This window comes from Haemaphysalis longicornis, unplaced genomic scaffold (assembly GCF_048455015.1).
Source record: "Haemaphysalis longicornis isolate Haplotype H1 unplaced genomic scaffold, Haemaphysalis longicornis Haplotype H1 scaffold_1, whole genome shotgun sequence".
NCBI lineage: Eukaryota > Metazoa > Arthropoda > Arachnida > Ixodida > Ixodidae > Haemaphysalis > Haemaphysalis longicornis.
This window is the reverse complement of record NW_027526203.1, coordinates 61,804,541-61,827,826: the sequence shown is the minus strand read 5'-3', so window position 1 is coordinate 61,827,826 and position 23,286 is coordinate 61,804,541. Positions and strand designations below refer to the sequence as shown.

Below are 23,286 nucleotides of genomic sequence, written 5' to 3'. Positions count from 1 at the left end.
CAGGTTCGGCAAAAACCTTCCAATGTGGTTCAGCATGCCCAGGAAACGACGGACGCCTTGCGTATCTGTCGGCGGTTTCATGTTCACAATAGCAGATACCTTGTCGGGGTCAGCCGAGATGCCAGTGGTGCTTATCACTACACCAAGGAACTTGACGGAAGATACCCCGAAGGAGCATTTCGAGGCATTCAACGTAATGCCCGCTTGTTCTAACTTGCGAAGGACTGCTTGGAGTCTGCTGTCGTGCTCGGAACGGTCCCTGCCGAATACTAGAATGTCATCTACCATGTTCACACATCCTTCCAGACCCGAGACGTTTGGCGCTGAAACACTTCGGGAGCGGAGGTGATGCCGAAGGGCAGGCGGCGGTAGCAGTAGCGACCAAACGGGGTTATGAAGGTAGTCAGTTCCTGACAGCTTTCAGATAGCCTTACTTGATGAAACCCCGATTTTGCATCAAGTTTCGAGAAGACTACGGCATTGCCAAGACGCCCAAGTACCTGGTCCACCGTGGGCATAAGGTGTCTCTCCCGAAGAACTACTTGGTTCAACTTCCTGAGGTCGACACAAATTCTGTATTCTCCATCCGCTTTGGGTACCAGCACAATACCAGCACACCACGGGGTTGGCACTGTGACTCGCCGGATGACCCTGTCCCTTTCTATCGCATCCAAGTCCTTCTTGACTACGTCTTCGAGGGGAATAGGGATGCGCCTAGGAACGCTTAGAGAAAATGGGACCGCTCCAGGCTTGATGCGAATGTGGTATTCTTCAGGCATCTCGCCAAGGCCTGAGAACAGCGAAGCTGCGGCCTTGTCGGATGTTGGGGGCCTGTTCGGAGCTTCCGCGTCTTCCACGGTGTCAACAAACTGGACGACTCCCAGGTACACTACCGCCGAGTACCCCAGCAGAGGAGAGTCAATGTCTGCTACGACGTACAATTTTTTGCATACCGTCCGGCCTCGCCACGACAGGGTAGCAGGAAACGTCCCGAGCAACTTTAGGCGGCAATGGCCCGGCCCCATCAACTGTTCATTATTGGGTTTGTCTAGGTCTACGGGGCACCCCGCGAAGCTCGGAGGTACGACCGAAACGTCCGCCCCAGTATCCACCTTGAATTGAAGGGGGCGTCCGTTGACATGAACAACAACGTGCCGGCGTTCTGTTTGCGCTGCATCCACGGCGCAGAGCTGGATTTGGCTTAAGCGCCTAGTACTATTCGAGTGGCAAACCGCCGAGAAGTGTCCGTTCTTGCGACAGTGGTTGCATGTGGCCCACTGTGCTGGGCACTCAGATTGCGGATGGGTGTGGCCGCAAAAATCGCATGCCGACTTCGGGCCGGCGCGGTACTCGGGAGGCCGACAGACGTTACTTCGTGCAGTTTCGCGCGCTGGGGCGGCGGCCATTCGGTACTGCTTATTCGCAACGGCGTCAACGTTCAGTGTGTCTGGTGCGAAGCCTGTCCCCTGACGCCGCCTCTTCTCATTTTCAGCGTCTTCGTACTGACACGCTTGGATGAGCGCCTCGTCCAGTGTAAGCTTTGGATTGCGGCAGAGCTGGTCGGTCAAGCGAGAGTCAAGCAACCCCACGATAAATCTGTCCCGAACCAGCCGGTCGTCAATTTCCCGAAAGGCGTAGTTGCCTTTCTTCACGAGATTTCGGAGCGCCGCGAAAAACGCGTCGACTGACTCGCCTACCTCGTGCGTGCGCTTGTGGAACCTGCTCGATTCGTATACCTCGTTGACGGGGTGAACAAAATATCCCGAAAGACTCGTTGTCACGCTGGAGTACGAGCGATAGGCCTCGGCGTCTGACATGAGAGACGAAAGCACCTCACGACCTTGGGGACCCATACAGTAGAGGAGCGTGCGTACCTTGGTTTCTTCGGGGGCGGAGGACAGCCCTGAGGCGAAGGAGTAATCCTCGAATTGTTGAAGCCACACGCGGTCCATTGGGCTGGGTTGTCGAAAGTGAACTGCGGCGGAGTTCGCAACGTGAAGCTTGCGGTCACGGCGGAGGCGGCGGCTGGGTTATCCTGCATGTTGCACGGTTGTCGCAAGATCCCACTTCTGACACCATGTAGAGACACGCCCGGGTGGCGCGGACGCCGCTAGCCGGACCGAATGTGGGCGTGAAGCCAGCGAAGAATGACCCAACAACGCGCAGTTCACGAACAGCAAAAAGCCCCGTTTAATCCCCACCAATGCCTTTATACAGAGTGGGGGCGCCACCTCCCAGTTACTCGAATCAACAGGTGGCGTCCTCTACAGAGGCTGACAAAAAAGAACTGCGTCATGGTGATGATTCTGCAATGACTGGTCACCAGAGGTTCTTTCTGTTGAGCCATCTTGCCCTTGAGGGCCGGGCAGGAGTGACAACTCCTTGCTGGAGAAGAGAAGAGGGACGAAAGCTGTTCGTACCCAGTCAAACATTTTGAGCATGGGAGAAGGGGGAAAAGCTCCGTCGTGAAGTTGGCACCACGCAGGTTCGCTTTGAGAACCATGAGGACGCATGGTTGACTTCTATCTCAGCAGCTGTAGCGAAGAGCAAGAAAGAGCACTCATTGCGCTCCTGAGCACGAAGCTGCAAGTTGATTCCTAGCTGCAGCAGCAATTTTTCTTTAAAGGGGCCATGCAGACGAAATACAAGTTTGTTTTATTCAAAAGATTTAGCGTTTGATGGTGCCCTCAACTCTTGCCGGGCAGCAAACAGTGCAGAAGAAGTGACAACTGGGTTAGTTGGTAATACATGGGACATCCTAAAGGTAGCGCACTTAAGGGGGCAGTTGGGTCTTTGGGGCCGAAAAACGGTCAAAAAAAGTGTTTTCTCAAAAATGCTATTTTTGGCCTCCACGGCCATTTTTCTATCAGTCTGTAAATTTCCTCATCAAAAGGCATCATATTTTGTTGTTATTATATTATAATAGCATTTTAAAGTGCACTCTACAGCTCAGTAAGCGCAGAATTCGATGGTGAAACTGCACTTTTCTTGCAATGCAAAGCTAGCATTTCATCCTCAGATATCTTGGTACCCAGAGCAGGTACAACTTTAATTCTTGTTGCTTCTGATACCGAAATGTGTGGAGAATACAATGTTGGAAACAGATTTTTCAAATGGAGGCTTTGGAAAATTATTACTGTGTTCAATTGACACCACCTGCGAGCCATTTCTGGCAGAGCGCGAGAGAAGCGAAGTTCCCTGTGTTGTAAAACGACCAAAAATAGCTGAATCAAAAAAGTTCTTCCTATGTTGTATTCTTTAGTCATTTGTCTGCCTTGCCACGTGGTAATTGCCATTCTGTATGGAGTGGTTATTTTGTAACTGTGACCCAAAATAATGGCAATTAATCATTAATTAACTCAAAATATAATCAACTTACGAAAAATCTAATGGCAGATTTGAAATCAGCACAAAAAACTCTATAATGCAGTGCAGTTTCATTAAAATTGGTTGGTAAATAAAAAAAAATAGCTCTAAGACCAGTCTGCCCCCTTAAACAGCGCACGTACCAGCGCTGTGCTTTGTCGTTTCTTTCGCTAGTGTCCGTGTTTAAGTGCGCTACCTTCAAGATGTCCCATAAGCAAACAGTGCTTTATTCACTGAGAAATTCATCATTTTAAGCCAAAATTTCAATTCTCTTGCTAAATCGTGTGTTTTCATGATGTCGGCAACGACGTATTCAGTGCAGGGCCTTAATACTAAAGATTAAAGATGGCCTGCCCACCAGGGCTGCTACAATCTCACAGGTGGCAGTTTTGGTTGTCTTGTTTATCGCCACTTCCATAGATGGCACTGAAATACCACTGGAGTGCCTGTGTTGGCATTCAACTTCTATACCTGCCGTATTTTTATTGGGGTTCATACTAATCGTTTTCCAAAACAAAAGTTATCACTCGACAAAAATTGTCATGTAAGTGACTGTGCCGCTTATGTCAGTTGCTAAGCGTTATGTCAGGCAAGTCCGAGGCGTCCGACAGCTGTGTTAGGCAGTGTCAGCCGGTGAAGTACTGCACTAGCTGCTTCGGTGTTTACGTGTTCATTCATAATGTTAATTGTTCACCCCACAACTCTTACTGCTATAAAAAGACTGTGCCTAAATTATAGTGCAAAGAGCTCGTTTGGCAAGCTCGTTCGCCCTGCCTAATTTGCGTTTGCTTTTTCCGGCCTCCACCAATCACAGAACTGGCTGGTATGGCATCGTAGGTTCTGTCGCGGGGAATGAGTTATGCTCGGTTACAACTCAAGAACGGCACCACCTCATGTAGTGTATCACTCCGCCAAAGCGCCGGACCCGTGACGTCAGTGCGCGCGCGTTTTGAAAGGGGTTTGCTATGAATGCGTGATATCGTCTGCCTTGTCTCACGCAGTTTGTTTGTCGTCACTGGAGTCGTTTATAACCGTTATTAAGTCCGAAAAATCACAGGAACGGCTCACGCCATGTTCAAAATATTCCCAATAATACCCTACTCGCGCTGCGCGGAGAAACATCCGGCTACGGTGATAAGGCACAGCGGCAACTTCCGGTGCCGTTCTTCAGTTCCCTTTTTTCCTAATTAGGTAGCCTATTTGAGCGAAGTTTACGATAAAAAGTGGTGTCGGTATGATTCTAACAAGGCAATCGTTTGAATGAACCAAACTTGTGTTTTGTCTGCCCGGCCCCTTTAAGTAGAAGCCCAAACACAAAATTCCTGTGCGTTAGGATTTTTTGGAGATCCACGAGGGTTCTTAAAGGGACACTGAAGTGATTTGTAAACATTGCGGGATTACTAGCGCAAATTGTAGTTCGGAGTCCGTAGGCATTGTTTCGACCACTCTGGCCGCGTTTATGCGAATTTATTTAGTAGAAAAATCAATTCGAAAATGCTGTCCTCCTCTCTTTACGCTCGCCCATTTTCTGTGGCGTTTTCGTGTGACGTCAGCAGGAGATGAGCTGGAAAATTGCTGCGCTACTGCACGGTTCGCCGACCAGCCGACCTACCGATCGAGTCAGTCGGCCCAGCGTTTCATCCGCCGGCCGCCGACGGGTCGTCGCTATTCGCTCGCTCAATTGAAACTAAGCCACAGCACCTTTATGAATGAAAGAATGTGCCTTTCCTTACTTTGTTAGTTTGTACACTGTGTCAAACTTAATAGTCCGGGTCGCTCCACAGAAGCGCTGCACAAGTGCACATGCGACGCTTCGCTGACTTTACGCTAGTAGGAAAATCTAAGGCCAATTGAAGGCGGGAGAAGAGTCAGCGAAGTCAATATAGGTACTAAGAAAATAAAATCACCTGAAACTTTTACCGTACAGCGCAAAACTAGGGAGCAGGAAGCACTTTTTGCGCTGGGTAAACAAGCACAGCGGTCAGCAGCATGACCGCACATCTGCGAACGCTTTTCCGTCAAAGAAATGCAATTGCTGGACGTGAGATATTGTGGAAGTTTGGGGGACACTTTCTGCAGGAGTGATATACAACAAATAGTCACATAAAGTACTTAAAATGCCTAAAATAAATAAAAGTGTAAACTGGTCATACATTATAAACCTTATATATCCAAACCGGCCAGCGCCGGCTCGTGGCCTAGCGGTCTGAGGCGCTGGAATTTGTTATGAAAGTCGCAAGTTCGAATCCCCGAGGGTACATGTATTTTTTTTTGTAAGTTGATTTTTTCGTATGCGGCCGATGTTTTCTGCACTGAGTTCACCATTTTTGGGCCGTAACGTTCACTGCTCCACGAGCGAGATCGCAGAACGCGCGCATACTGACAATGACGCGCTAGCGAGTTCTCGTTGGCGTGCTGTTGCCACAAGCACCGACTGCTTGCGGGCAGTGGGCCCAGGCCTGAATCAGCACACCCTTGGCCTGGTGCGAACTAGCTTTTTACGAACAGACATGAGTGAGGCAAGCTCCGAATATGCGGGAAAAGCGCAAGGCATTTGAGAGTCTGCGGTGACGCGGAGGGCGTTCATCCACTGCTTAGGCCTCGTCTAGTGATTTCTACGATTCCAAGCCGCCCTGGGAGGTTTATCTTAGACATTTGACAGCCGACAACATGGCAGAAGCGCGGTACGGCGATAATTGAGAAATCGAGAATGCCCATGATCCAACAACGCCATCAGATGTCAAGTATGTTGTTTTACAGAACCGAAACCGAAACTTTTGATTGCTAACCTTGGGCATCGTCCAATCACGGTGCCCGCCCCTCCTGACGTCACAGCCTTTAGTTGGTGCGGCCGCCGCAAACCGCGCATAGTACTAGTTTTTCTTCTTTCGCGCTTTGTAAAATAATTACCGATTTGTCAACCGGATAAACGATGAATAGTGTGTTAATTTGAGCCAGTCTACACAGTGCAAGCAAAAACGGGAGCTTGACAAATTCACTTCAGTGTCCCTTTAATAAACCCGTGGGCCCCTTTCAACGCTACACTTCACTTCACTGCCCAGTAGTAGCTTTGTGGTCAATTGAACTCCTGAGCACCCCTCTCTGTTTAGTGCGCAGCACTTTGGCAGCCGCTACTGTAGTTTGACATCGGTGTCGGCGTAACACCGAAGGCTGAAAGAAAACGGCAGTGGAAAGTGTGGTGGAAGTCTGAGGGGAGGGTAGTATGTTGAGGGCTTGGCACAAGTGTGAAGGGGAGGCAGGGAGACATGCTGGGTGGTGGTGAGGTGCGGTGAGATGATGCCATAGCAGTGTGGGGTGTGCTCGACGATGATGTGTTCACTTCCTTGGACGCAGTTCTCGCCGCTGACGCAGAGGCTTATCATCGCTGCAGTCGAGAGAACCGACGACTGAGTGCTGCCTCAGTGCACTGCAGCACTCGGGACTGAGCGCTGAATGGTGAATGAGGCAGGCGGTGGATGTGCTTCGCATCCTCCTCATTGCATGGCTCATCCGAACCTTGTGACGCTTGCGCTGGGAATTCAAACAATTTACAACATGCTCGATGGCAGCAACGCACCTCGAGATAACGGCAGGGTAGCGTGCAGCGCTGTTTGTTTGCTGATCACACGATCACTTCCTGAGACGCAGCAGCTATGCACCGTGACCGAGAAGACTGCAGTTTGCGCTACGCACAAATTTCACTTTAGGGAGTGAAGCGGTCGTAAGCTGTCTCTATTGGTTACCACATTCATGGAAACTTTTTCACATGTCAGCGCATTACTGGTTGAGCTAGAGTTCAAAGGGCAGGCGTGATCATCACATCACTCCTGCCCTTGCAGACTGTGAAGCATCTGACTGCTTTGGTCCAACCGTGGTGGTGGTGTTGTGCAGCGATGCAGCTGCTGCCAGGGTTGCTGCTCTGTATAAGTGGCTCAGAGGCGCTGTGGAGACAAAGCAGCACAAGATTTACTCATTGAACAGACACTGACCCAATATGTAACAATGACTCCAAACTTCCAACAACTGAGACAGATACTATTAAAGAAAACAGATTAAGAGTGGGGACTTGCCATTCACTTTCTCACCAGGCTCTTGGGACATAGGTAACATATTGGCTTGTTTGCGCATTTGGTGGCTGCTGACCATCACAACCACCGACGAGCGTGACTGCCGTTGTCATGGGGCCTCAGGATCTGTTTGGTCATACGACTTAAACCACAGTGCTGACCTGAAGGAACCACAGTGATAATTGTTTTCAGTATTTGCTCATTATGGCACTAACGAAGTCATGTAAGATTGGAATTCAAAAATTTTTAATGTTCGTTTTTTTTTTTTTTGGGGGGGGGGGGGGGGGGATTTAAGAAACATCTTTTTGGGCTAGAATGAAGCTGAGAGGGTTATCAAAGACTACACTAAGGAAAAGGCTAAGGGCAAAAGAACTGATGATAGCGGAATTATGAAGGTGTTATGTAAGACGAGACCACGCTATTGGACACTGCAGCATCGTCACTATAATAATCTTGATGTGGGAAGCGCCTTTACTGCTTCTCGTATCTCAGTGGTTGATCTTTGTCTCGGTGGCTGACTCTGTGCGGGAAAACAAAAAACTAAACACGAATTCAACATTGTCTTTTCCCCGTAGCCAGTCTCGTTAGTTTTGAGCTAGAGTCCACAAACTTCACAGCGAAAAGGAGATTTGTGAAATGGGTCTACTCCAAATTCATTATTGTCTTTGCATGTCTGTAGATGCAACTGGAGGGAGCCTTATAAAGCGCACACATTCCTGGCTGTAAGGGGAAAATGTTTGTAGGTATGTCTTGACCTGTCCTTCACTGGCCTGACAGTGTGGACGATGAGTGTAAAAAGGTGTTGCGACATATTCTGTTTTTACCAATTTCTTCAAAGGAGAATCAATGCTCAATTTTTCTCGCAGCCTTTGATCCAATACTTGTGTGTTCTGCGGAGTATGTCCTATGGAATCACAATAGCGTGGTTCTTCAAATGTCAAGAATGCGTGTTGTGGGCATGGATTATATTGAAGGTGGCAACAGGCAGTGGCAGGTGCAAAAGGTGTGCGTGCAGAGCTTTCTTTCTCTACCTGAAAAAACAGGGGGGGCATGCAAACGTGAGACATTTTCCTGTGCTGTGTGGAACAAATGAAAGCGAGGAGGAAGCCAGGGATGTGGAGAAAGCAAAAGCACACTTTGAGTAGGGGACATGTTGCACCTTATACCCCTGTCACACGGGCACTTTCAATTGCGATTGAAGTGAATCAAGATCGAGTTATCAAGCGCACTCGACGCACTGCCACTGCTACACGGCACGTTTCAGTCGCGATAGAAAAGTTGCACCGGTTGCACTCGTGTACGCCAGATGGCACTAACAATGTGCTTGCGGTCGGCGTCTGGTCACTTCGTGTGGTCGTAACTATGTAAATGTACCACACACTTATTAGTCAGTTATTTGACACCATTTGTGGCGTTAGCTGAAGTTGTCACCATTGCTGAGCGGGGACGAGAGTATCGCCGCTCTCGTTCGATCGCACTTGGCAGCCTCGATCGCGCTTGAGAAACCACGACTGAGTTCGAACGGGATCGAGCTCGATCGCGATTGAAACTGCCGTGTAGCAGCGCCCGATCCGGATTGAGCTCGATCTGCATCGACTCAATCGCGATTGAAAGTGCGCGTGTGACAGGGGTATAAATAACCAGGAAGAGACCCGCTGCAAACCCACTTCTTTGTTAGGATCATCGCCTGACGCAGGCTTGTCACCCTGATTTGCTGTTATGGACGATTATATCGGCAACGGTGTTAGTGATAACGTAAAGTTCCAAACGGACGCGCACGCAAAGTACAGAGATATCAAGTGAAAAATACGGGATGGGCAATCTTTCGGGTCAGGTGTGAAAAACTAGACAAAAGTGGCAAAGCCGCCAACCGAAACTGCGGAGATATCAGGAAAAAATATACGATGGGCGAACTTTCGGCTCAAGTGTAGAAAGGGCAAATAAGTGACTGCATCAGCACATGTATAGATGATTTGCGTTTATATTGTTCACTGATCGGGGGGATCTCCAATCTTTCGGGTCTTTTAGTAAATGGAATACTTCACCCCTACAGGGGGGTGGGCGTTCCCTCGGAACTTTACGGTAGGTAAGGTTGCGACCTGCTGGTCCTGTTTCGTGGTGAGGGAAAGTCCGGCTTTGCAAGCGAGACGACATCTAACCCACAGCACTTGTGAGGATCTCACTGTGCCTTGGAGCACGTCTCGAGCTTCCTGACGACCCACGGTGCTTGTATCCGAATGGAGTTGGGGGTGTGCCAGGGGTTAGAGGAGAGGCCAGTGTGGGTGTGAAGCGGAGTGGAGCAAGAAGGGTGGAAGGAAGACACGACACCCCTTGGCCCTTGCAGGAAGCAGCCGCCGGCGTCGGCGCGTGCGGCCCGCCAGGGGGAGGTGCTGCTGTCGCTCGCGGGGAGCCCCATTGCCAGCAAGCCGGCCCCGGTCCTCCTGCCCGTGCACGTCCACGTCAACGGGGGGCAGGTGAGGGGGGTACAGCTCTGCACAGGCGGCCTCTTCTGGGCGAGCTTTGGGCTGTGAAAAGCCCCTGGGATGTAATCTAGGCAAAGACAGAGAGAGACAGACGACAAGGACTGCGCTGACGTCCTTGCCATGTATCTCTCTCTCTGTCGTCGTCTTTTTTTGCGCTCTTTTTTGCCTAGATTATGTACAAACATTCCCCGTTTTCCACGTTAGCCCCCTGGGATGGGCTATCTTAAAGGGGCCGTGGAGACGAGATATAAATTTGGTTCTTTAGAAAGGCTGCTCTGTCCCAGAAAACTGTTTTATCAGAAACTTATCCGGGGGAAAACGAATACAGCGCTGGCGACTCCCCAGTTGCCTGCCAATGCTGGGAGCCTCTATGCCATCGCAGAATCTTGTTTGTGCAATTGGTGGCCTCCAGAATTAAGCCACTGCCAAGAAACATGACTGGCCGATTGTAGCGGGGCTTTCTGTTTCGTTTGATCGTATCGCCTGGATGCCAATGCACGGTGGGCACATTGGTAACTATGGTTTCAGCGCTGGGCCATATTATGCTACTGCAGCGCAATATTAGAGACTTCTTCAGTATTTCTTTCACTTTTTTCAGTTAAAAATGTATTTTATGGCTGGCGTGGATCTGAGTGAGATGCTGAAGGCTGGTTCCCTCAAATTAAATGAAGTTGTGTCATGGCTACATAGCCGCTTCAACTGGGGTGCCATGATTTGAAGCGCAACAAAAGCACACGGACGAAGAACAGAGTAGACGAGACAGGCGCTACCCTGTTCAGACAGGCGCTACTTTGTTCTTCGCCCGTGTGCTTTTGTTGCGCTTCAAATCATGGCATCTATTCACCAACTAGCCCAGCAAGAAGTTTTTTTTCAACTGGGGTGCGGCTTTCAACTTGAAAAATGAGCAACAAGGTTGTATTCTTTGAAACAGGTCTTTCCCCTTTCTATTTTATGTGTCACATGTTTTTCTCTAAAACCATAGAATGAGCCATAACAAATACCTGATCACATCGGGAGGCAAAATATTTGCACCAGAATTGGAGAAGAAGGGAGCCTCTTTTAAGAACGGTGGTTACGAAGTGGTGAGAGCTTGGTGTGTGCAAGAAGCTAATTTTGTTGTGTCGCAAGTTTGGGGTGAGCTGACTGCTTCAGTGTGAAGTTGGAGTGGATCAATGCTACACTGGGAAAAAGTTGGCACCTCGGCTAACTGTGTGAGCCATGTGATCCCAGCATGCTTTGCTACTAACCTTCTCACACCACCAATGGTACCTTCATACTTCCTTTATGGTTTTCATGCCGGATTTCCTCATCTGTCGTCGGTTGGTAGTTCACTTCTAAGAAAACCGCGGTACAACTTGCAGCTTTGGCAGCCGCAAGAGCCACTCTCTGGTGCAGAAATTGGCAGTGTGATGCTGTTTGCATTGCTCTGCTTGTGGGATAGAGTTGTGTTGGCAAAGTGAATGCACTTTCTTACCCACAATAGGTGTGACTGTCTGCCCTCCTCCTCCCAATCCTCCCCTGCCCGCTCCCCCACCCTCTTCAGTTTGAAGGTAATATCGCGACCTCCCGCTGTTGAAAGTGTTTGACAGATGCCTGCAGACCACAGCAGTTAGAAGGTGGCTCTCGCAGGTAGCAATCTTCTGGCTGTGTGAGTGGTTTGTGTTGATAAACGGACCCCTCTCTGCTCCCTTCCACCTTTCCTCTTGAAAAAAGAAGAAAAAAGGCTCCCCTGGCATCATCTGGGGGTTAATGTATTGGTAAAAGTGAGCATGCGCTTGGAGGAATCATTTTGAACACTGGGGAAAATGTTGCGGGCAAACATAGGCCTGTACACAGTTCGGGTGCAAATTCTGAGCCACAGTTTGTGTTTGGCGCACTGTTGCAGTGCAGGTGCTACAGAGTTCTATCTCGGTGAAAGAAAGTGAAATTAAGCCTTTGACACGGGCAGATTGCGACATCGTGTACAAAGTGGACATTGCCAGAAAGAGAAGGCAGCAGGACATTTGATGTCAGTGCAAGCAGTCAAAAGCAACGTGGGAAGGCACAACTGCATTGAGCAATTTCCTGTCGGTAAGGAAGGCCTGCCACAAAGTCGTGCATCCAAAGATGTTTCAGGAACATCTCAAGATTAGGGTGCAGCCCCAGAAAAGGTAATTTGTGATGTTATGGTTGTATGTGATGCATACCTGCCAACTCTCCCGATTTACCCGGGAGACTCCGGATTTCTTACCTATTCTCCCGATTGGACGGGCACAGCCATACATCTCCCGATAAATGGCTCCAACCCCCCATCTCGAAAACAAAAAAGAAAAAAAAAGGAACTGCGTTATGCAGCACAGCCACCTTGCGATTGCCATCGCGAGCTGGTTAGCTAGCTGAAGTTGGATGGGAATCCAAGCCATTTGTGTGCACGGAGTGTACAAGCCTAACTTTGTTCACATGTGGTCGGGACAATGTGTTGAGGACTGAACGTAGTAACGTTCTGCTTTTCACGGCTCTCCTGACATCATGGCGTTGTCGAAACCCAAGAAGAAGTATTTACAATGTTTCTTGAAGTGTTATACTTCAGAATTCCCGTGTTTCGTGCCGTCCAGGGAAGGCGAACAGTTGGGATTTTGCACGACTTGCGCATGCGACGTGAGCGTGGCCCACGGCAGTAAAGGAGGCTTAGACCTGCATTTGGCGACTACTAAGCACCAAAGCTTCCTTCATGCTGCTGAGAAGCAGAGCAACTTATTTGGCTACAGCAATGAAGACAGTGTTGTGCGTGCGCACTGCCTTTTCACAGGATTTCTTATCGAGCACAATTTGCCGCTCAGTGTGAGTGATCACGTTGGGCCACTTCTAGACTAGACTAGACATCGCATGTGCTGCATTAAAAAAAATACCCCCCCCCCCCCCCCCCCTCACTCTGAACCTCCCGACCGATTTTCGAAGTCGCCAGGTTGGCAGGTATGGTGATGTGTATGCAGGAATGTACCTGAGATTTACCAGAAATGTGACTGACATATGGATTGGCATTGGTTGAAAGTGGTCACGCATCTCACTTGAGTGCAAGTAGGATACGGGGGCAGAGTTTTAATCGGGGTTAGCGCTACACCCCATTTTCTTGTCCATTTGCTGCCGTGGCTGTACTTCAGGCCCCAGAAGATTGTCTAGGCTACAGTGACTGGGAAAAGCCCCATGTATGGTACACTTGGAACCCCGATTATACGTCCCAAATGGAACTTGAAGTAGATTTGCTGCTCATTGGGCGTTCGCTTGCAAAGAACAACTCGACCTGATTGTGATAGCCACATGTTTTCAGCTCTAAGGATCCGACGTGTGGCTTCATTCTTTGTACCAGAGCATGAGTCATGCAAAGGATCATTCCTGCATTACCTCCACCTCCTTGCAGAAGGGAACAAGTGCTTGGTGGCAGACATGGTCTGACACAGGACCTGATTAAAAAAAAAAAAAAACACTAAACAGCTTATAGAATAAAAAATCTGAACTACTACTACGGGCCCACCCTGACATTAAAGGCACGAGAAAGAATTGAGCGCAAACAATTCAACCCAAGGCAGAGAGCCAAGACGTGACCTCTGTCTTCTGTTGAATTGTTTGCGCAAAATTCTTTCTTGAATCATGAACCAAGTAGCCCAACAGCAAGATTTAATAAATTAAAAACACGGCCAGAGCTGTGGTGGCAATTTGTCACGTGACCTCGACCGATGAGAAACCCCACCCTGAGCTCTGTACACCAGGTCCCCGCAGGCAGGTTGAAAGCTCAGACGGGCGGAAGTCGACAAAGGTGGCAGCCCGCCACTTCACAAGTCTGCAAGGCATGTTCTGGAGAAACTTCTGCCCGTTGAACCACAGTGCAGACGGAAGAGGCACGGCCAAAAGCAAGAGGACGAACAAGGCACCGACTCACAACAGAATTTTATTTTGTCCGGCCAGGCCCAGTATATAGGAAACCGAAGAAAACACAACATGAAAAAAAGTTAAAGCCGTTCCACTCAACGTGAAAGCTGTCGGAAGTGCAGAGCAGTGATTCGCCATAATTGGCTGTAGCGCCGTTATCCGCTCACTGCTACCACCCCATGCAATTGAAGTTTGCCACTTTCGCAGTGCTTGCGCTCCGCCTGCCTGAAACTGAGCCAGCGGGACTTCTGTTCCTTTTGTGCTTGCTTTTCCTCCCGCACGTGCCGGCGTGGCACTGCCACTTTTTTTACGCTATCGTAAAAACCAACCCAACGAGCGTTCCTAACTAAATGAACGTGGCCGCTGGTGGGTAATTATGTATATTTTTCCTCAACTGTACCTGCTGTTTTGCTTGCGCTAAAGAACGGGGAGATGTATGACAAACACCAGAGGTTTCTCAAGTTTCGAACGCTTATGACTATATATACATTGCTTGTTTTCCAAAGCTTGTCTGGGACGCCTTGACGACGGTACCCCATGGGGTGAGCTATGACCAAGCGAGCGCCGAAAGTGCTCTGCACTTCAAACCAGGTGAAAAAAAGGCAGAAACCAAATCCCACAGCTAACAGTTATCGGCCTGTGCCCTACTGAGATAGTCCAGCTTTTTCTTTGCGAGTGCAGCGAAGACGGTCTTGAAGGGCAGCTCTGGCACCCCGCATGCACTCGCCAATGTTTGCACGTCCCTTCGTATTTGTCCTGCACGGTGTGTGGGTCACACTGTCCACGACAAAAGGTCTGCTGCACCCGCAATAAATGAAAAGCATCAAAGCAAGGGACGGAGGTCGGCTTGGAAGGGCAAGAGACAACCTGCACCTGTGGATGCTGTCTTCTCTAAGCACGTGTTCAGACGTAGTGCGAGTGGACTGGAGCCAGAGCTGCTGTGTGCACCTTTGTCCTCTTAGTTTCGTAGCACACCTACACGCATAGGCCGGCAGGCTCACTCACGAGGGCACTCGCGCACCCCCACTCGCCACTCATGAGTGAGTGGTGAGTGAGCCTCGCCATCGTTTTGGACTGGCGAGTGTGAGTGCGAGCGCCACTTGCGGGCCTCGCCGCGGTGAGCGCCACTATTGCGCTTGTACTCGCTGTTGGCTATTCGCCGTAAGAGCTGCTCGCAGTGGTGGTTGTTAATGGCGGGATGCTTCTAGCTTCGCAAATATGTCGTCACTGAGCTCCTGCTATGGGGCAGCCTGGGGTTAATTCTCTGATGGCGTGTTGATTTAGGAATATGATTTGGATGGCCTTCTGACCCCGTAATGCACTAATACTGTTTGGTTTCATGACTCATGGCGGGTCTGCTGCACATGTGTGCGAGCGGAGACAACGAGTGGTGTTGGCGACTGGTGAGCATGAGCACGACTAGCTGCGAGTGTGTGAGTGCGTGAGGAAAAATATACTTTTCTGTGTGAGTGTGAGTGGCGCCCAGTTTCGCCGAGGTATGCCTACTTAGGGAGGGGGGAATGGCATTCATGTTTCTTGAAACTTGTGCTTTTGATACAGTCTTCAATTCGTGATTCAGCCATTATCTGCCTGCATGCCAGATGTGTGTTTTGCAACCATGTCAACAAGTGAAGCTAACTTTATCTTGGGAAAACAGTAAATTAAAGGACACCTTCACGTGTGGAGGAGATTTCAGAGTGCTGACAACATTGATTCAGCCACCCATTTCATTTGGAAACTGTGAGCTACGCACCGAGATGCCTCAGTGGCTAAGGTGTTGTGCTGCTGAGCCCAAGGGCGCAGGTTCGGTCCCAGCCACAGCAGCGCCTTGTCAAATGGACGCCAAAAGTGAAAACACCCATGTGTCAAGATTTTGGTGCATGTGAAAGATGGAAGTATAAAATGGAGAGGATTGAGGCCGGGAATCGAACCCGCGTCCTCGTGCTGAGCAGCGCAACGCCTTAGCCACTGTGCCACCACGACAGGTGCTTGCAATCTTCTGTTGAAGGAACCTCAGGGCCACCTTATACTTGATTTTGCAGTTTTTGTGTGAAGAACTGGCTTGAAAATTTTGTGCATGGTGGTTGTGAAACTAACCCTTGGTTTCAGTTGTAATCGGTTGCATTTTCTAGCATCCTGTCGATCGGTGACACTACTACTAAGAGCTTTATCTCTTAATCCATGATAAATCTGATCCCATTTCATGCCTGCCATCTTAACTGCGATAGCTTGCACTAAAGCTTTGACTTGTAACCTCACACGAAATGCACACTGTGTGCTTTTCATTTCACTGACTGGGCTGATCGTTGCTCCAGTGTGCTTCCCAATTAAATGCATTTCATCCCACCGTACTTGTGGTTTGCTTGAAAACCAGCAAATTTCTTGAATTTCTTTTGGGAGGAATACAAAACTGTTTTCTTGCTGCACACTTTCAGGGACGTAGGCAGGGGTGGGAATTTGGGGGGGGGATTTAGGTGCAGACAACTCGTTCGTCAAGCTTATACGCCGTGCCTAATTTGCGTTTGCTTTTGCCAGCCTCAGCCAATTCAGAGCTGGCACATGTGACATAGGTTCTGCTGTGGGAAATGAGCTAGTGGGTCGCATGGCCATTCCCTTTTTTCCTAATTATGTAGCTCATTTGAGCGATGTGTGCGTTAAAAGTGGTGTCAGTATGATTCTAGGGAGGCAATCTTTCGAGTGAACCAAACGTGTGTTTTGTCTGCATGGACCCGCTTCACCACAGGGCACACTCTGTTAGGTTGGCTTTATCGCGTGACGCCAAAGCTGTGCAAAAAGCCTAGAGCAAGCGTATGTGAACGGATGCATGTTATCCGGAGTGGAGCACTACTTTTGCCAAATTGACGAGCTTATAAGAAGGAGTTCCGTGCTGCTAAGCAGCATAAGTGCTGAATCAAGAGGTATTACTTGTTTGCTTGCAGTGAAGGAGGCACTGGTCGTACCCGGTTGTGCCTGTCCTCTCAAGGGACTGCAGCCAGTCCAATGTACTTCCTGTGTTCACAGAATGTTGAGAAACCCACATTCTTTTCTGGCAGCGTGTCCCATATCTTTGTACACTTCTATGCCATCTTGTCTCGCTCTTTTATTTCCAATTATTTTTCCCGCAATTTTCTCATCAGATCTGTTAAGTACTCGCTTCCTAAGGTACTGTTTTAGGTGGGTAAATGGGACTTGAAAGCTGTATACGCACTAAAGCAAAAATATTTGTATTTGAGAATATTCTATTCGGTGTGAGGTCAGGTTTACGTAATTGTTTTCAAGTTTGTACTCCTTCTATTCCATTCGCAATTGATGCCTGCTTTAGGAGGATGGGATAGCGTGGATCTGCCCTGTGCCGTTTCACTGCTGATGGCACTTTAGCCAGCCACTATGATACGAAGTAGGATGTGGGATAGTGGATTTTGTAACCAACATCTTTAATGTTGCGTTTCTATGACGCATGTACACATGCCTGCGTTAAGTAAACGCAAGGCATCGCATTATGAGTGGGCAAATAATAGGGAGAGAGACAACTGGGGAGCTCAAGTGTTACAGCCACTACATTTATAAGATATCTGAGAGATGCCTGTTAAGGCGCACGCGAAGCCAGTTAAAAATTGCCTCGCGATTTCTGGGTTCCTCTGTACATTGGAGGGCAGATGTGGCTGCAAAGCAAGCCTAATGGGTGCCCAGTTTTAAAAAAAGCGCCATATTGTGCATTGTGCTGCAGAGGTAGGGGCAGGGCTGGGTAAATTTAGAACAGTTGCAAGCGTTGTTCCCGCAGATTGGCATTCCCGACTTCAGGAGAGGAGGTTTCCACAGTTAGCATAGTAATATACGCCTCGAGCTTCGCGATCGCTGCTCCGCCTGCCGCCGCTTCTCCGCGGCGTTGACGGGATTTGCGCTGCGTGGCTGATAGGGCCGCGTGCAGTGTTTAGGTTCTGTTTCGCTTCTTTTCGCCTTTCCGCGCCCTGAAAAAAACTTGTTATGTACGTTTAGGTCACTTAAAAAGCAGCTGTGTCTTCGTAGAGTACGCGATCGCCTGCAAGAGCTACCCGGAGACGCGGTGGAGGCGGTGCTGCGCGCTTCGTCGGCGCTCTTCCGGGCGTCGGCGACGGTAGCAACATATCACCCCTGTCACCTCCAAAACATCGGGCACAAATGAATTCTACTGTCACCTCGTTTAGACCTGATACTGGCGCAATGAAAGGCTGGCTTCATTTTGCAGCGTCGACAACGAATGCGGCTTCGTTTCGAATATATACGTCGCAGAAAAATATGTTTCGGGGATGTGATTACCCAATCCCGGACAATAACTTATGCCTTTTATAAGCATATAAACAATGCGAAAATGTTAAGTATATCCCAAGCCTAGCTGTGCGTCGTTAAATATGTACCCACAAACCAAGGCAAGTTAATGAAACCACGGAAAAATAAATGCTGTGCAAGTGCGGAATTAAGACACATAATTCTCTAACGTAAATAAAAAAAAACAGTGCAGCTTCTGACATGCTAAAGACGTTCGTCGAAACTTAAGCCAGGTAGGGTTCACTAGACCAACTATACGCGAAATGCACTGCTATTTCGAGAGACATCGTTAGTAAGGGGGGGGGGGGGGGGGGGAGCAGGAGGAGGACGCAGTGTACAAATGCGGAGCGGAATCAAGCAATGAACGTTTTAGTAATCACACACACACACACACGCAAATCTCGCGTTTACTTTCCTTTTGTTTTTCTACTTCAACGAACAGCTGATCATACGGCGGCCGCATTTTTGGAAGTATACAGTGTACGCTGTTCAACAAGCGATGAAAGGTGTCGTTGGAAGAGAGTGGTATGTGATAAGGCCCTCTGATTTCAGTTTCTGCTTTATTCTGCTGGCTACCTGTGCCATATGACGATATTTCGAAGAAGCATTAGTCGTGGACGCGGATTATATTCTAAGCCCGTCTCCGCGCTGCTCGCAGAGGAGCAGATGTATGTTTGCGGGCGCTCACCTCACGACAAGAATACCTTGTCGTGTGCTGATGCCCGAGTATAATTATGCATTGTCCATCGTACTTTTGTTGAATATTCCAGAAATTAACACAGACTGGCTTATAAATTGTGGTGATCAATATCTGAGGTGATCAAAGGTGATATTGGCAAACGTAACTGGCGTGCTGTCAGGTATGAGTGCCCCGCTGATTATGTAAGCGCACAAAACCAATTTAAATCATAGTGTATAGCCGTAGCAAGAACATCTGAGAAACCGGTGGTTACAGAGACACTGCTAGTAAATTCAGGTCAGTGTAACTACAGTCGGCTCCATCACACGCCGGTTCCGCGACGCTGGCCTGTGACACACACCTGGCGCTTATACAGACCGAATATACCACACTAAGATCGCGTCAGAAACATTTACACTCTCGAAAACACCTCATTTGCGAACAGAGTGACTGCTCCACATAAACATGGATTTCAAACGCCCTCAAACGGTAAATCTCAGTCGTATACGTGCCGCAAAAGCAGCGGCGGCACTGGGGAGCGGGACGCCGACTCCCGCGCCTGCTTTCGAAACGGGCCGCTAGGGGGATTTCAGTGGCGCCCCTACAGGCCGCGCTCGAGGCGTATAATTTTTTGGCAACCAGACTTAGTAGTAAGGTCTTCTCTTGACTTGAAAAGGCTTAGAGTTCCACACATGCATCGCTTTCGTTTGTTCATGATCAACTGGTCTGCTAATAAAACTGGCAGAAAACTGCTACAACCAACGAGAATGCATTCCCATCAGGGCTCACAATGTACAACTGCGTGGTTCCCCTTGCCGAGCCTGGAACTTGGAAACAGTTTCGGAACGACGATGTTGTGGGGACAGGAAGGGAGCGTAGTTTCCTCCCCACATCACCCAATTGTGTGTGCGTGTCTGTGCAGGTGGTGAAGCTGAAGGCGGAGTCTGGCAACGACGACAGCGTCAAGCAGCTCTGCCGGGCCATCCAGCAGACTTGCAGCCTCAAGAAGTGAGGCCTGCCTCTTAGGAAGCGGGCCTGTTGACAAGCGGGCACTCAAGTGGCCTGCATCGTGTGACTCTAGGGGCCAGTTTTAAGCTATCTAAATTGCGAGACATTTTTTATTTATAATCGGACGATTGGGAGGGGGGGTACTGCTATGTCTGTGAAATGTACACGCACCTTACCTTCCTACGATTTTATTTGCTGGTTGTGCCTTTTTTTCTGCCAATAAACAACTGCAATGCTTGTGACACTTGCTATTGCCACTTTTGTTCTACCACAGCCTTTGGCAACAAGGTAGGTTTCTGTTACATTGTGGCAGTCACGCATTCCCCCCAGTGAATCAGCTTTTCATGCGAAATTGCTCTCATTATGCCTAATGGGCAGGCGGTCTTCTACTTGTGGCACTTCAAAATGTACTGTCCGAAGGACTGGCATTACACCTGCATGCCCAGAATTCACACCTAGCATCTTCACATACTAGCACACATGTGTCCACAGCAGTGCTGTACTTTTGGTTCAGCTGTCTTTCGTGCCCCAGACACTTTACTTCTGATAGGAGTGTGAGTGAGCGAATAATTAATACAGTTAACCCTGGGTGAAACGGACCTCTATGCAATGAATTCGTGGATTTAACGAAGTTTTTCAATTCCCCATTGCCAGCCCCAATGATACCCACGTGTTTACCACCTCCATGTTACGAAGGCATTGCGACAGTTGACCTTGATGTAACGAATTCGCTATGCTGGTGAATCATTGTTTTTTGCACTTTTTCTGGAAAATCTGCTGGAGACGTGCAACGATTTAGCGAACTTCACCCGCACCGCAAATCACCATGCGTTTTCAGTGTGAGGGCTGTGTGGATTAGCTGCTAGGCCTGCCTGTCCACGTCTATTGTGCATCTCTACTGCGGTCTGTGCTGTCGGTTCATCAGTGATGAGTTCTACTGCCAGAAAACAAAGTTTGTCTTTTCAGGACAGGCTTGCAATTGTAAATGCAGTCTCTGCTGGCGAAAGAACGTCACCGTACAGTATCCCAGCTAGCATCCACTCAACAATTTTGAGTCCAGCAAAACGCATCAAGTTCCTGAAAACGCGCCCTTTCAACACGTGTGCTTCTTGAAATGCATTAAGGCAACGAAAAGTGTCAAAAAGCGAGAGTGTCGCCTAAATTACGTTTGTAAACATGGTAGCAAGTGACCGTGCTTTAGAGTGCCGTGGGAGAGCAGTAGGTGCAGATCAGTTTTTTACTGTGAAATAAACCCTTCAAGCTAGGGCGAGTTCACCACCACTGATGTCTAGCATTTTGGTTTTATTTTGCTTCATTCACGTGAGCCTTAACTCGGAACCTGCATTTAACAAAAAATTAGTCATTTTTGTCAACATCGTTACATCCAGGTTTAATCATAGTAGTAATCCTTTGTAATCAACTTGATGCAACAGCAAGCATCATGATCTTGAGGCGCTCTCCGTGTGGGAGGTGTCCTCAGTCCAGGTCACCTCGGTGCTTGCTGGCGACATGGGCCTTCTCCGCCAGCATATGCTAAATACGGCCGAGACCCATTGCTGTGGTGTAATGTTAGGAAGTGGGGGCGGGGGGGGATGTTGATGTGTGTGTGGGGAAGCAACTGTTAAGTGAACAAGTGTGCCTACGGTATTTATTCGAATATAAGGCTTTTTTTCCCCCAAAAATCCGTAGTCAGTCATACCCCGACTTATATTTGAAGCTCAGTACACACACACACACACACACACACACATATATATATATATATATATATATATATATATATATATATATATATATATATATATATATATATATATATATATATATATATATATATATATAATAAGGTTTTTCCTCCCGTAGTTTCCTCCCCACATCACCCAATTGTGTGTGCGTGTCTGTGCAGGTGGTGAAGCTGAAGGCGGAGTCTGGCAACGACGACAGCGTCAAGCAGCTCTGCCGGGCCATCCAGCAGACTTGCAGCCTCAAGAAGTGAGGCCTGCCTCTTAGGAAGCGGGCCTGTTGACAAGCGGGCACTCAAGTGGCCTGCATCGTGTGACTCTAGGGGCCAGTTTTAAGCTATCTAAATTGCGAGACATTTTTTATTTATAATCGGACGATTGGGAGGGGGGGTACTGCTATGTCTGTGAAATGTACACGCACCTTACCTTCCTACGATTTTATTTGCTGGTTGTGCCTTTTTTTCTGCCAATAAACAACTGCAATGCTTGTGACACTTGCTATTGCCACTTTTGTTCTACCACAGCCTTTGGCAACAAGGTAGGTTTCTGTTACATTGTGGCAGTCACGCATTCCCCCCAGTGAATCAGCTTTTCATGCGAAATTGCTCTCATTATGCCTAATGGGCAGGCGGTCTTCTACTTGTGGCACTTCAAAATGTACTGTCCGAAGGACTGGCATTACACCTGCATGCCCAGAATTCACACCTAGCATCTTCACATACTAGCACACATGTGTCCACAGCAGTGCTGTACTTTTGGTTCAGCTGTCTTTCGTGCCCCAGACACTTTACTTCTGATAGGAGTGTGAGTGAGCGAATAACCCTAGCAAAAATTCTGATACAAATTCTAATACACGTATATGCTTATTGCCACTAATAGACCTATCAGTCTGTATTAGTCTATTAGGTCTATCAGTTTGTATTAGCCTATTAGTTCTATCAGTCTGTATTAGTCTGTATTAGTCTATTAGGTCTATCAGTGTGTATTAGTCTGGTAGGTCTATCAGACTGTATTAGTCTGATAGGTCTACCAGAGTGTACTAGTTCTATCAGAACCAGTGCAAGTTCGAACAAAGCAATGAAAATGGCAACACATTTTATTATCAGGGTACACAGGCAAATTCCTCTGGCTGACAGAAATCTGGCTGAATACTAATTTAATGATACATAAGTTCGTAACCTGATTAAGAACAAGCGAATAAATTGCAATGCGAATCCACTAAATAGCTGCAGCATGCAATCAGAAAAGCTCGTCAAACCTGTACGGTCCAGCCATAGGTACACATCGATCGCATTAATGGCCGATTGAACACCATTTCCATTTCGATGCAACTTCAAAACGGCATTCACCCTTGAATCGCATGGGTACTCCATTCGCGCCGACCTATGCCAACATTTTCATGGGGCAACTTGAAGCTACCCTATTAAGCTCTTTTCCGCATAAACCTCAGGTTTACCTCCGCTACATAGACGACATCTTTATGATTTGGGAACACGGTCGCGCGACTCTAGAAACGTTTATATCTCACCCAATAATTCGCATCCGACTATTAAATTCTCATGTCAGTATTCTGAAAAAGAAGTGAACTTCCTAGATACAGTGTAACCTCGTTACAACAGATCTGCTTACAACAGATATTTGGATACAACAGACTGATTTGCAATGCTTGGTTGGTCTTCCGACCTGTGCCATTGATTAAACTTCCTTTACTGCAGATTCTGTTACAACAT

The 23,286-nt window shown here is 48.3% G+C and overlaps 1 protein-coding gene across 1 annotated transcript in view; it reads left to right on the top strand.

Annotated features, from left to right (window-relative positions):
• Window positions 1-21,369, top strand: part of LOC144164339 (uncharacterized) — a 72,451-nt gene extending 51,082 nt beyond the window's left edge. The window contains exons 6-7 of the mRNA XM_077694847.1: window positions 9,778-9,907; window positions 19,729-21,369. Coding sequence (XP_077550973.1) covers window positions 9,778-9,907; window positions 19,729-19,818 — 220 coding nt within the window. The 3' untranslated portion in view covers window positions 19,819-21,369. The remainder of the gene's footprint in view (window positions 1-9,777; window positions 9,908-19,728) is intronic.
• The last annotated feature ends 1,917 nt before the right edge of the window (window positions 21,370-23,286 follow it).